Here is a 13,952-nt window from a genome sequence, read left to right as displayed (position 1 = left end):
GCGACTTGCCGCTGTGACATCCCGGCAGTAGGGCAGCCTGTGGGGCGGCAGCGCTGGCTGGAGGAGCTTTTCCTGCAGGAACCGTTTGCTTTAGGCAAGAGGTGGGGGCCTAGGGAGAGGAAGACAAAATGCATCTGGAAGGAGGAATAACTGCTCGTGCCCATGAACTATAAGAAGCAGCCCAGAGCAGATGGCTTGGACCACCTTCTTCAGCCATACTCTCCAGTTCATATCAAGTTTAGCCCAAGAACCTCTCACGCGGTAGGGAGAGACTCCTCCTCCTCGCAGCCCACTGGTGAAGCAGGCAGCTGTGGCCAAGAAGAAAACTCCTGACTGTACAGGGCACTGCTGTCACAAAAGAGGGAAAAAAACCTGACAGCCAGCTGGGAGGCAAGAGCAGCAAAGGTACCAGGCCTACCCTCTGCTCACCTAATGCTGGTTAACAGTGATTAAAACAGAGCAGCCCCCTCTCCCTGCTGCCTCAAATACGCTCACTCAGCTGGAGACACGGCTCCAGCCTCAGACTCCAGCAGATCCCTCTGCCCACTCTCCCCAGGGAAGCTCCCCACTGCAGTCTCCTCCATTATTACTTTTCCCACCAGCACGTTGTGCTCTGAGGAATCACTACCTGAGCTCTCAGACACTGCTAACGGCAGGGACAGCAGGCGATTTTACCTCCCTCCCCAAAGGAAGGGTGGCATTAGCCTTGGCAGCCACTGGGCTCAAAACCTTGGTTGCTTTGACATTCTGCTGGGACAGACTCTAAAGTAGGTGAGAAAGAAAATCAGGACAGAGTAAAACTTGAAGGAAAAAGAGACAGGAGCACACACCAACCCACTGCCAACTCCCGAGTCCTTCCATCATTTTCAGCACAGCACCAAGGCTTGATTATTGGTGTTTTTTTTTTCCCCCTTTACAAGCCAGCTGTGTCCTATGAGCCTCTGGCACAGCCAAAGAGCAGAGAAGCGAGGGCCAGCAGAGTGTCTACAGCACCAGCCCAAAGGCACTCATCCTGAGGGCAGGCAGACAAAACGTGACACGCTTGCACGCTACGAGATCTTTATCCACTGCAGCACCAGCAAGACTGCAGTTGCAAAGTGGACTCTTGGACTCCAGGATGTCTTTTACACTCTAAAAATCACACATTGAGAGTTAACTGGAATAGCGATAAAGCAAAGACACCGACTGCAGAGCCAATCTGCCTTCAGGTCCACAAGCAAACCACAGATTAGAGAGCAAACTAACAAGAAGCAACTCTGTTGCCTCACATTTGAAACCTCCCATCAAACTCGATGTAAGAGGGGTTAAAAATAGAAGAGCCAGGGGCATGAAAATCAGACACTGACATCAGGTCTAAGACACAAATGCCAGCAGAGGAGGGAGCAGGAGCAAAGGAGCGCTCAGCCTTCTGGCTTGCGTTACAACCGAGGCTACGTGAGCAGCCCTCCCTCTCCAGATCTCTGACAAGCTGGGCCTTTGTGAGCTGACATTTGCCTCACACCACATCTGGCCCTCGGAAAGGAAGGCAACGCTCCACCATGCAGGGAGCCGCCAATCCGACGCAAGCTCTCGGCCATCTTGCACAAAGCTCGAGTTACAGCAACTGCGTTATTTTATACAATTTTGGTGCAGCAAACATACTTTAATCAAGGACTGCTCAGGCTGGCTGCCCGCCCACCAGCTGGTGGGGGAAATGGCCTCTCCAAAGGCCACAGTATCAGGCCAACACAGGCAGGGGTTTCCTTGAGTACACATAAATCCCAGCAAAGGCATTGGCCAGAGAGTGGACGCATACATGTGGGACAAGAAAGGCTCTTGGTCACTAAGCCGTGAGCTTAGAGCACCAGCCAGGCCACTACCACGCAGGCACAGCAGCCATGTTGCTCAGTTAGTGCTTCTTCACATGGCCTCTTTCTCAGGCTCACATTGCAGCAGAGGTGCACAGACATCCAAGACAGCTTCACAGTGAGGCAGCCCAGACCCTAGGGAGCTGAGCCACAGCCCCGCGGGGCTGGCATGGAGACACGAGGAGATGTTACACAAAGGGACTCAGGTGACAGCTGGGATCGGCTCCACAACACTCAGCAGAGCCCTCAGCACAGATCTGGCCTCACCTCCCTTCTTCGAGGCAGAGGTCTGGCTCTTCCAGCTGAAAGGCAGCAGGACCGCTGTGCTTCAGGGCAGATCCTTCCAGCCCCTCAGCACTTGTGCAGTTGGAGTCCAGAGAGTTCCAGATGCAGCCCACACCCAGGGGGCTGGGAGGAACCAGGACGCAGGTTGTCTTGGAGCTGTTCAGCTCCTGGAAAGACTCTGCCTGCAAGGCTTTGGCTACCTATTTTTTTTTTTTTTTTTTTTTTTTTACACTGGCACCCTGGAGTAGGGCGAAGGGGACAGAGTGCCAAAGGAGGCGACGGCTCATGTGTCTACTTGTGTTCCTGCAAACCATTCACCCCATCCGCTGCTCTCACAGGCTGCAAACTTGCTGTGGCTGACACGCATCCACAGCCAGGGTCAGTGAGACCCAGGGATGCCATTAAGAAAACCTGGTCCAGCCAACAGGAGGGCTCCTCTCTGCACTGCTCATCACCCATCCAACTCCCACCTCGCAAGGCCTGAGAACTCCCAAAGGTGCAGGACTAACACCCAGCGGGTCAGCGGCTCCTCACCTGAGAAGGGGGAACCATTTCCTCCTCTGAATCTGACTCCTCGCTGGAATCGTCGCTGCTGTCCACAGGTGGAGGGGCTGGTGCCGGAGCTGATGCCTTCTTCACGTTTGTTGGCTGGGGCACAGCATTGGTTTTCACTGCAGGAAAAGTGTAAAAGATTGTCACCACGAGAAAGAGTTGCTCTCCATGGCTGTTGAGAGCAGGAGCTATCACAACAGGCTGAGCCATTCCATATGCACAGACAGATGGAAACCCACGAGGATGCAGGTGAGGAATCCTGGCCCCTCTCAGGAGACTTACCACCTTGGGAAGGCTGTGTCTGTGCTGCCGGAGACTCCTCTTCGCTGTCAGAGGAGTCACTGCTCCCACGTTCTGAGGTCTGGCTTTTCAAGGTGCTTCCCACTGCTTTTTCAGGGGGCCCAGCGTTCGCTGTCTGGGTCAGGTTGGGAACAGGCCCAGGCTGCTCTGTTAACCTCTTAACAAAAAAGAAACACAGGCTAAGAAATGCAGTATTAGTACAGGGGATGTTTACAAGTTTAAGTGTAGTTTCAGCTTAAGACGAGTTTTGTTTTACCCTAACACAGCTGTCACTAAAACTCACTCCATCCTTGGCGTGTCAAGATTGGAAGGGGCTTCAATTACTGCTTGGACTGAGCTGCTGAAGACACACACCACCGCATCTGGCCACATGCTTTTAACAGGAAATCTGAATGTGTTTTACCATGAGCATGCAGATTCAAAGGCAGTATCAGAGCAGCTACATCCTACAGCTGCCGGAGAGCTCAGCGTGGACCCGGGGCTGACACGTGCATTTGGGAACACAGAAGACAGGCCGAGACGTACCCCAGGACCCACCCTGGGAAACTGATCTGTCAACAGATCTAAGAGTTTACAAGTCTCCAGACAACATAAAAACCTCGCAACTCACTTGGGCTGTGCCTTTCTACAGCACCCATTGATGCTCTGATGTCCCAGGACAGGCCACAAGCCACTGCCCCAAGCACCAGGTGTGTCAGCACCAGGAAGCCACAGTTATCTCAGCACCAGATATGCAACTACAAAAGCGAGATGATCCCCTCCAGGCCCGGGCCAAGGACTGCAGACACTCACGCTGCATCCTGCTGACGGCTGGCGGTGGCTGAGGGAAGGGGAACGCTTCCCCACAGATCTGGTAACATCACCACCTGCAGATATTCTCCAGGCTCGCGGTGCTCTGCACCCACTCAGTTTTACTGCACTCATCGCTCATCTCCGGGCTGCTCTGCCAAAGAGCACATCACGCCTGCCAGGGCGGGCAGACCCCATCCAACCCACGTGTGACGGCAGCTTGCTTCAGCGCTCCGGCTCCGGGCTTCCTGTTAAGGAGGTCAGGAAGCCTCTTGCCCGCCCGCTGGGCAGCACAGCGCCTGCCACCCCCACCTCTAATGCGGGGATACCCTCCTCTCTGCCCACAGTGAGGACCAGCAGTGCTGGCTCACCCTGGCCAGCAGCCGAGAGCATCAGCCTGGCAGGCTCCTGGGAGGACGGATCTTCCCGTGCTTCCTGGCACAGCCCCGCCGAGAGCTGCCACTGGGGCAATGTTTATCATCTCCAAGCCAAACACTAAACAGACAACAGCATCTGCATGTTTATCCCATTGTGGAATGGCTCTCTGAACAAGCCAAGCACATTTTGACTCTGCTTAGAGAAACAGAAACCTCCACAAGCACTTGGGAAGGTGGAAGATTGCAAACCTCACTTCTCTGTTTTGTTTTGATACCAGTGAGTCACTATCTCCACAAGAGAGGCCAGATTTGCAATGCCAGGGAAAGAACTACTTGAAGCAGACACAAGAATTCACACGCTCTGCTGGAACACACTAGCTCTGCTCCCTTTCATCCTAAGCACTGCCGGGCAAGGGAACGGTCTACCGAGATCACACCTCAACTGCTCCCTTTTAAGATCCTCACAGCAACGGGACTGGCTTCTACCCCTGCTCAGATGCGCGGCACAAGGGCTGCTTCACTTCCTACTTTAGGAAGAGACTGGAAAAGAGCTGCCATACAGAGGCACCCTGACACAGAAAGAACATAACAGCATCCACAGAAAAATCACCATAAGCTTTACACAGCCTCAGGACTCCTCAGATCTTCCAGGGAGGAGGCCACGGTCCCTCCATCCACCTCTCTTCAGTCACTGCCAGATGGCTGACAGCCACCACGTCCTGTGGCACAGCCCCAGGTGGGATCAGGCCAGGAGCACAGCTGAGTTACACCCAGGGAGCAGGGCAGCACAGGCAGAGACAACTTCAGAGTCTCAGGTACCGAAGTAACTTGGAGAGGAGGAAAAAAATTCAAGTGGAAATCATTTTTCCTGCTCCCTCTCCAGCCCCCAAAGCAGGAGCTGGCTGCAGCTCCGTGCGCGTGTGATGACTCAGCTCCCACCCAGCCCATCTGCCGCTCTGCTCTGCCGGGCCCCTTGGAGTCCTGCAGAGCTGCACGACACGAGGGGGAACGACGTGCAGCCAAGCACGTTGTAACAACCAGCCTTTATCGCTGCCCGTGCAACTGGGAAACACTGCCAGTACATCAGGACCAGTATCTCCGCTGTAACAACACAGCAAAGGTAGGAGCAGGGACAGGGTTCAAGGAGAGAAACAGACCCCCCAGCTCTTGGGACATTTGGCCTCTCCTCACAGGGCCTGTGGTCTGAGATAAAAACTTGCAGGCACAAATTCTACCAGTGCAGCCTACATGGGTTTTCCTGGGATGCTCAAGGAAGACACGGGTTCCCAACACATGCATGCACGAGCATCTCACACCCGGTCCTGGTAAGCAGAAGCTAAAGGCTGTCTACAGAGGGCTTGAGTGCCATCTTGGGCCCAAAACATCGAGGAAAGAGGAAGCAGAGTAGAATTAGCACTTCCAGAAGAAAAGCAGCTCATAGCACCTTTGAGGTCATTCCTAACTGTCCCCCCTCATCACCATCCTCTCCCTCAAAAATAGGCAAACACCCTGTCAACTTCTTTGACTGAATACTTCTGAGTGTTCGGGGGTAAACATACCAATTAAGCAGTTCAATTTAGGCATGATGTTCATTTTAATTGTGCTAATCCACCCCCACAGGGAAAGATGAAGCAGCTTCCAACGCTCTGTATCTGTTTGGATCTTGCACAGAAGCCAGAGGAAGTTGCAGGATACAGTAAGTCAGTGGTTAGCATATGCCCAAGTAGCAGATGGCAAGGATGAGCTAAGAAGAGTTTGACTGGGAGGACAGGACTGTGGACACCGCTAAGTCTCGCCATTTATCTTCAGGCTTCGCTTGTGGTCTCTGCCTGTAGGCTACTAATACGGGAGGAAACAGCCTGTTTGGCAAAAAATAGAGCTCCCTTGATGACAAGCTCTTCCCTGCTGACTGTGGCTGTGAAAGAAGATGCTGAAGTGGTTAAAGCCAGTGACAAGGTGGTTACCTGCTGCTGCCAGCTTCAGATCAGCACTGGGGGGAAACAAACCCACCCCAGCATGTCCCTCACCTACGACCTTGCGCGGAACCCCACAGCGCAGCTATCGAATAGCTGCTCCTACCACCCAGAGCTGAATCTTCACAAATAATCATGCAGGAAGAGAGCAGCACAGAGCCAACTGTCAGAGACACGGCCCCCTCCACCCACCTTAGCAGACCAAGGCTATAAAGATAAAAAAGCAGAGCCTCTGCAGCTCCTGCCTGTCAATAGCGAAAGGACGTGTTGACAAAGAGCCTCCTTGCAAGGACACGTGAGGCTCTGCCCCCGGCTTCCCTTCCTCCCTTGTGGAGAAAAGCTGTTGTTTCTAAAACACTGCTTTCAGGGCACCTTTCAAAGGACCCTGCAGCTCGGAGTCGGTGCAGAAGGTCTCCACACAACGTGTCTACGGGCGCTCTCAGGAAGGAATTTGCTTCCCTACGAGTTCAGTCACCTAAGTCCGAGCTCGTGGTCCTTCTCTCCAGGGAGGGCTACACAAACTCCCACAGGAGAGCCAAGACCAAACTACCTGGGACCCTCCGTGCAAGGCCCACTCCAAAGAGGCAAGACATGAGTGGAGTCAAACAGCTGGTGTCAAACAGGTTACCCAGCATCACCCTCTGGTATGGCCGGGCGAGGAGAGTTCGCCTGTACTTGTCTCCAAGTAGAAAGGAAGATCTTCCTTCTCTGCAGGACAACGCATCACATGCTACCGGTGTTTCAAGGAGATCAGCAGCAGCATTTAAACGCTCCGCAAGCACCTTGTCTAGCTCATCCCTTGGCACTGAGTGGGAAGTGCTATCACCTACCTTCTGGCTGACAGGCACAGGGAGATCCTCCTCATCACTGTCCGAGGAGTCAGAGCTCTCCGCTGGCTTCGTACTTTCTGCAGGCTTCGTGGGAGCAGCAGTCCTTCCCGGCGTGGTTTTGGCCAGTTTTGACACTGCTGCCTTTGGGGCTGGCTTCCCTTGGGACGGTGGAAGTGTTTTTGCTGGAGCTGCTTTGACGGAGAGTGATGTTGCTGGTGTAGGTTTCACAGGGGATGGAATGGCCTGGGAGGGTTTTGGGGGTGGCTTTGTCTGGACAAGACAAGAACAGTGTGAAACAAGGCAAATCTCATGGCAGCATCATTCATTTGTTCAGAATGTAAGCCAAGGAAGAGATTTCAGAGCCCCCTGGGAAAGGCAAATGCTGAAAGAAGACTGATGCAACTGGCAGGACACAAGGCATCCTTTCATCTAGCTGTGCGGGGACAGTCTCCCAAGGTGAGAAAGCAAAACCAGACACTCTTCATCAGCCTGCTCGTACTACCAAGTCCCTTCTAGCGAGGGACACTGCAGCACTTTGCACTCTCCACAGAAGGGAATCTAAGCTGCACTACAGCTTGACAAATTAAGATCCTGTTTATTGCAATTTATAGCTGAGAGGCAAATTTGCCTCTTCAGGTGAGAAAAGAATTGCTGGGTTTTTTTAATTTAAAAGTACTGATAGTTTTGTTTTTGGACTTTTTTTTAAGAAAGGCTTGATTAAAGCTCAGAGTGAAGACACTGAGGTGCCTTTAAACACCTCATGCCTCCTTCCTCCCACCCCCAACATGACATTGCTACACAAGACATGCATTTACAAAATTCCACAGCAATCTCCAGCCCTGGAGAGGCATGCCAGGAGAGACAGAGTCTTGGATAGACGCACTTGGGTTACTGACGGAGGTTCCTCATCTTCACTGTCTGATGAGTCGCTGCTTTCCGATGTGTCATCGGGCTTTGCAGCCCCAGGAACTGTTGTGGACGTGAGTTTGGCCTGGTTTGGTACCAGCCCCGTTTGCCTCACAGCATTCTTCTTGAGGGACAGTGGAGCAGCAGGCAGACTTTTCACAGGTGTTGCATTAACTTGCACCGTTTTCACAGCTGGTTTTGCCTAGCAACAGGGGGAATAAAAGAGAAGAAGAGAATCAGGTAATGTCTCAGAAGAAACCAGTTGAGAGCTGTAACTGCATGGAATCCGTTTTCACGAAATCCACCCTGCTAAATTTGACCAGGATAGGTTTGTTCACGCCCGCGAGCTGTGGAGCCCCTGAAGCAAGTCACTTGCTCCACGGACTGCCTGACTACACGTGGGGAGTTCCACACCAATCACCTCCTACAGATCAAAGGATCCCCCTCAACTTCAAGCTCTGGGAGGAACTGGGATGGAATGGCTGATGCTGGCAGGGGTTAGTGAGGCCCTCAGCCGTGCAGCGTGTTTCTCTGGCCTTGGGTTTGGGGATCCCACACACCCAGGGAAGTTGTCAGACTACAGCATTTCCTCCATCCTTCAAGGGAAGGGAAGTGATTTCTTAGAGACAAGGTTACCTGGATGGCTGGAGTTACAACCTCCTCCTCAGAGGACGTCTCATCACTTGATTCCTCACTGCTGCTCTCGGCAGTCCCAGCTGCCTGCCTCAGCTCTGAAACACAAGTGAGGAGATGTCACAGCTGCTGCCTGCTCTGGGCTCCCACAGCACGATGCTAATGCGGCTTTTGAAGTCAGGAAAACAAAACAAGCTGCAGAGAGGGCTAAGGGGATTTGCAGGGAAGAGGGCCTAGCCCCACTGAAAGCATCGGTGGTCTGCTGGGAACAGCTTCTCCAGACAAGCACTGGGCCACAAACACCAGTCCCATGTGAGCAGAGATGGGAGATCCTTCCTGGCCACACTCTGACCTACGAGGAGCTGCCCAGCCACACGTAACTCTCTGCAGAACACCCAGCCTAGCCAGACCTCCTCTGGAAAAGACCCAGGAGAAGGACCATTTTCAGAGTTTCTATGATCTATTCTTCACATCCCCACCCCAACACACACACTTTAAAGCAGTAAAAGATTTCCCTAGAGACGTCAAAGCCCCCAAAACAATCACTTTGCAACGGGGTATAAAAAGAAGATGCTGCAGTGCCTTTCCAAAAATCTGAGAGAATGTGCAGTATTAGTACTGCATCTCCTCCAGGTAAGCTACGCTGTTATCTCCATCCCCGCAGTGCTGGGTGCTGCCAGTCAGACGCTTCAGCACAGAATCCGCTGCTTGAAATGGGAGTGAGCATGTTCGATTCATCCCACAGAGCCTCAGAGCCAGCTCCTTCGCAGTATTCTCGTAGCCTCCCCAAGGAACAAGCATCGCTCTGAGTTTTCCAGCAAAGGAGCTAAAAGGAACACGCTGAAGGCACGGCACAGACCCGATTCGCAGCAAAGCTGGAGCACACACACGTTTACCACACCCCGCAAGCTCCTTACCCACTTTGGGGGCTGGGGGCTTTGCAGTCGGCGTCTCTTTTTCCTCCTCGCTCTCTGACGAGGAGCTGCTGCTGCTGCTGGAGCTTTCAGCTGCTTTGGGTGTTACCGGTGCTTTGCTCTTTGGGCTGCGGCTGTTCCAGCATGTCCGGACTTCCTGGGACTGGGCAGTTTCTGCCCAGCCTTGGCTGGAGTTGGAGCTGCAGCCGGCGCGTTGGGCTGCTGTTTATTTGAGACCACAGTTCTGTTTGCAGCAGAGAGCGCCGCTGCTTTGCCTGCCGGGGTGGTGGGTTTGTGAGGAGAATGCAGGGAGTTGGCAGGTTTGCCACTCCCCACAGCTGGCATCACCTACAGGAAACAAAAGAAATTAGAAGCCTATAGACAGATGAGGGGCTAAAGTGGACACAACATACCTTGAACACCAATCTGGCAGCTGAGAAAGCCATAGAGCTCTTTAGAGAAGCACTTAGGGGACAGATAGCTAAGAGAAGGCTTATGCCAGCATAGGAGGGTCATTTAAAAACAAATTTCACTCCAGCTGGCAGCTCTATGCCTGCCAATGAGTCCGGAAGAGTCCTGGCCTCAGAGTACTATCAGCCTTCGAAGCCAAAAGAATTGCCTTACCGTAATTGCACCTTTTCCAGATGGCGTCTCCTCTTCTGATGAGGAGTCATCGTCTTCACTGCTTTCTACATTCGCTCCTGAGTTCGTGGCCAGGGAAAGGCTGGCGGCTGCACAGGGGAGAGCCACCGAGAAATCGCATGAGCTCGTCTCTCACATGAAGAAGGCCTCTGAGCTGCAGAACTCCCCAGCGGGCGGCATAGGGTGCCATCTCCACACCTGCCTCACCACCACTGCCACTGCCTTTGTGACAAGGAAGTGCTTTGTTCCTCCACCTCATCCTTCTCCCCACCACCCAGACAAGGAACCTGCGAAGATTCACGTTTCCAAGGGCTGGTCTACAGTAGATGAGACTGAGTCAAGACACATCAGACACGCAGGTTTATGTTAGACTACGTGAGCCAACACCTTCCACATCAGCTGCACCAGTGATTTAAACTTCAGTTTAAATCCAGACCGACTAACGAGTCCTTCCCTCACCCATGGAACAGGCCTGCCTTTGCTGGCCCAACACACACCTGGGACCAACTAGAAGGTGTTCCACAGTGGGCAGCGTCAGGTTCCAGAGGCTCCATGCACGTGAGAACACCCATCCCTCCCCAGTGAATCATAACAGGCTTCTTTTTCCAGCTTCATCAGACATCTGTGCTCCTCAGAAACTCCACATGAGGGAGGGGGTGCTAAACTAATTGTCCTATTTTTCCAAGAGCACAAGGGAACAGCCAACACTTTACAAGCATTTTCACTAGCCAGACAAGTTGGACTGCTCCTACACAAGCCTCCAGTACTACTCTGTCAGCGCCAGGGAGATGAAAGGCTCCTACCGTTTGCAGCTTTCGTCTTCTCTTTCTCATCCTCCTCTTTCTCGGAGCTCTCAGAGCTGCTCACAGGATCAGGAACTCTGATCTTTTCTGGGACGGCTTCCTCATCGTCATTCACTTTTCTTCTCCTGGAATTCGAGGGAGTTCTGAGGGAACAGAATTTGTGTCAAAATGGGGAAAAAAAAACCCAAACGTATCTGGAGCAAATTGGAATACAACTATTCATCCACTCTCATGTCAGGCTCCAGCCTAAGGACATGCATCTGCATTCCTCTACAGCACGTAAGGAGCTGGGAGAAATACTTCTCTAACCTGCAAGGGACATCTCCGGTGCCTCAGGCAACTTCTGAGAGCAATACTAAGAGAAGATACTGAACATAGACAGTTTTTTGTGTCCTAGGCAGACTCTTTTTCACTTTAGCAGAGAAGTAAAAACATCTATGGTCAGGCTGGTGCTCACCACCAAGCAAAGGCATCCTACAGAAAAAAAATTCTGTCTCCAGGAGGCAGCTATAGCAACAGTAAGTACAGTCCCAGGGTTAGGGCAGTGATCCCCAAGCAGGTCTTGGTATTCCACCAGGCCAGAAGTGGTGAATCCAAAGCCTGCAAAAGCCATCTGACCTTTAGCTCACAGGCCAAAAAGACAGAAAAGTCTGGTTGCAGGGAAATTTAAGAATGAAAGTGGCTGGATCTAGAGAAGATGTGTTGAAAGAAGTGGGGGAAAAGGCCACAGGTGAGCATTACACTTAAGCCGTTCAGTTGGGTTAAAATGTTAAGCGAGAGAAAAACGTCTCCAGGCTCTTAATCCTACTTCTACCAGAACAGATGATGTGGCTGAAGTTATCACCAATTTTCAAATGAAAACATAGGTAATAAGTTTATTAAGAGAGTAACATTGGCTAGGCACGCATCTGTGTGATTCACACATGCAACACTTCTAAGCCCTGAAACACAATCATCAGAGGCAACCCCTCTCACTTTTGTGCCAGTTTAGCTTATTTTATTTGTTTATATGATTTAAAAATAAGATTAATCTAACAATTTAGTCAGTAAAAATCACACTTACTATTATAGCACAGGTCCCCATGTGTTGCCTAGTCTAGTCGAGAGGTGGTGTCCCTGCCCATGACAGGGAGGTTGGACTAGATGATCTCTAAGGTCCCTTCCAGCCTGGGCCATTCTAGGATTCTATGATTTTAGTAGCAGAGCTGTAACTGCAAGTTTTTTACAAGCAGCCTAAGCTGAAGGCACATTTACTATTCAAGTCTTGATAACAAATAATCCTTTTAATAAAATAACAGGGCAAGACCCACACTCCAACACCTTCCTGATTCAGTGGCGGCTAACGGCACAACACAAACTGCTGTGAGAACTTGTTGTGAGAGACCAGCAGCTTGGAGATACTGCATGGGGAGAAATCAGCAGTGACCACAGGCACTGGTTCTCCAGCAGCCCAGAGCATTTGAGGGCCGCAGGGCTCTGGCTGCTCCCGGGGCTGAGCTGGTCCAGCTTTCCCCAGTCCCCAGGAACCCTTCTGCCTCCTTCGAGCCTCCTTGGAGGCTAAACACAGCCCTCCTGGAGGGAAACCTCAACTGTTCAGTTCACTTTGTAAGAGTTTCTTAAGGAGAGCACCGAGGATGGGCTCGGTTAGACGGGGAAGAGCTGCAGCACCGTCAAAGTAAAGACATTTTCAGGCCAAAATTCTATGAAGCAGCAAGATGTGAGAATTGCAGCTCACCCACACTAGAGCTCCGCAGCCCAGCAGGGCACCTTCTAGATAAATGCAACTATCGGTCAATACGTCGTCCCTCATTGTGACTCCACATCAGGCTTAACTCAGAGGGGACCAGGAATAAAAGGTGTACATGTGGTCTGGGACCACAACAGGAGAGTTACACTAAAGAAAAAGGAACTGAATGCAATGCAAGTGCCCTGTCACCCCCCAAGCTTTAAAGCAATAGGATCTAGAAGGGTTTGCTCTAGCATAACTTGCAGAGAAAGGCCACCATCAAAACCCAAGAAAGTAATACATTGTTAGAGGCAACTGCATGCCTGCTTCTACACTGCTACGTCCTCACCAGATCCAGCCTTTCTGCTGCTCAAGTAAGAAAATCACAGGGATGCAAGAGCAAGAACTTGGGCAACACCAAGGCACGAAGCATTCTAGCAGAAGACACCTCTGAGGAAGCGAACACGCGCTGCCCAAGGCTGCTGGCATGGCCACACTGAGAAACGCCTTCACTCCGCAAACCCGGCACAAAAGCCCAGCTCTGCTGATTCCCCCATAACGGCTGCCCTCGGGCCTCTCGGCAGCTTCACGAAGGCGAGTGGTGTCCGGGGTGTGCAAACGTCATCACCCGCCTGGCACAGACGGGAAGGCTCCACACCACAGACCTTCCCGTGGGGTACTTGGTGGAACTGCTACGTGGGAAGGCATTGGGCTGAACATGTAAGGGCTTGAAAGGACAGTATGAAATCAAGAGACTTCCTCTGAGTCAGAAGATACGCAATCTATGCCAAGGTTTAAGCCCCTGTAAGAGCCTTGGCATTTCAGCATCTGCTCTGTCTCTCTGTTCTTGGGTCAATGCTCCCGGCAAAGCACGTGGATTTAAACAGAAACTGAAACGAGATTGCGGAAAAGTTTTCTACCAGTAAAGCACGACTCTGAGGCCTGCAATACTCCAACAATAACTTCAACTGGCAAGAACAGCACCAGGTGCTCAAAACTAGAGTAACAGCTTATGTCGAAGCTCAGGAAATCTTAAAGCAAAGTCTTTAACATGAGATAAATCGGTCTGAAAACAGAGGCTAGGACGAAAGTCTGCCAAGCACAGTTATCATCGGAAACCCTCTGACAAAGAGAAAGGCCAGCAAATAAAGATCACACGTGCCATGCGGGCTGGATGTTAACATAGTCTGAAATCTGACAGTCATTTCCTCCTTCGACTTACTTTTCCCAGTGGGTAAAGATGTCCTCGAGGGAGGTCGCGAAGGAAGGGAGCAGCTTCTGTGGAAGCAGAGGGGACACGGGTCAGGCTGCGATCACCAGACACCAGCAGAGACCGCGGAGGCCCCGCCAGGAACCCCCAGGAAAACGGGAACGT

The 13,952-nt window shown here is 51.9% G+C and overlaps 1 protein-coding gene across 1 annotated transcript in view; it reads right to left on the bottom strand.

Moving 5' to 3' along the window:
* LOC104278635 (nucleolar and coiled-body phosphoprotein 1-like) overlaps window positions 1–13,855 on the bottom strand; it is a gene marked incomplete at its 5' end in the record, with an annotated part of 18,367 nt that extends 4,512 nt beyond the window's left edge. Inside the window, 12 exon segments of the mRNA XM_009875662.1 lie at window positions 1–25; window positions 27–109; window positions 2,667–2,812; window positions 2,973–3,141; window positions 6,954–7,223; window positions 7,837–8,061; window positions 8,496–8,590; window positions 9,410–9,529; window positions 9,532–9,754; window positions 10,031–10,137; window positions 10,852–10,994; window positions 13,800–13,855. The exon segment at window positions 1–25 is cut by the window's left edge and continues 157 nt beyond it. Of these exon segments, the coding sequence (XP_009873964.1) occupies window positions 1–25; window positions 27–109; window positions 2,667–2,812; window positions 2,973–3,141; window positions 6,954–7,223; window positions 7,837–8,061; window positions 8,496–8,590; window positions 9,410–9,529; window positions 9,532–9,754; window positions 10,031–10,137; window positions 10,852–10,994; window positions 13,800–13,855 (1,662 nt within the window).
* Between the last annotated feature and the right edge of the window lie 97 nt (window positions 13,856–13,952).

Source organism: Apaloderma vittatum, unplaced genomic scaffold (assembly GCF_000703405.1).
Source record: "Apaloderma vittatum isolate BGI_N311 unplaced genomic scaffold, ASM70340v1 scaffold25968, whole genome shotgun sequence".
In the NCBI taxonomy this organism is placed as follows: Eukaryota; Metazoa; Chordata; class Aves; order Trogoniformes; family Trogonidae; genus Apaloderma; species Apaloderma vittatum.
The sequence above is the reverse complement of the archived record's forward strand: the minus strand, read 5'-3'. Positions and strand labels throughout refer to the sequence as shown.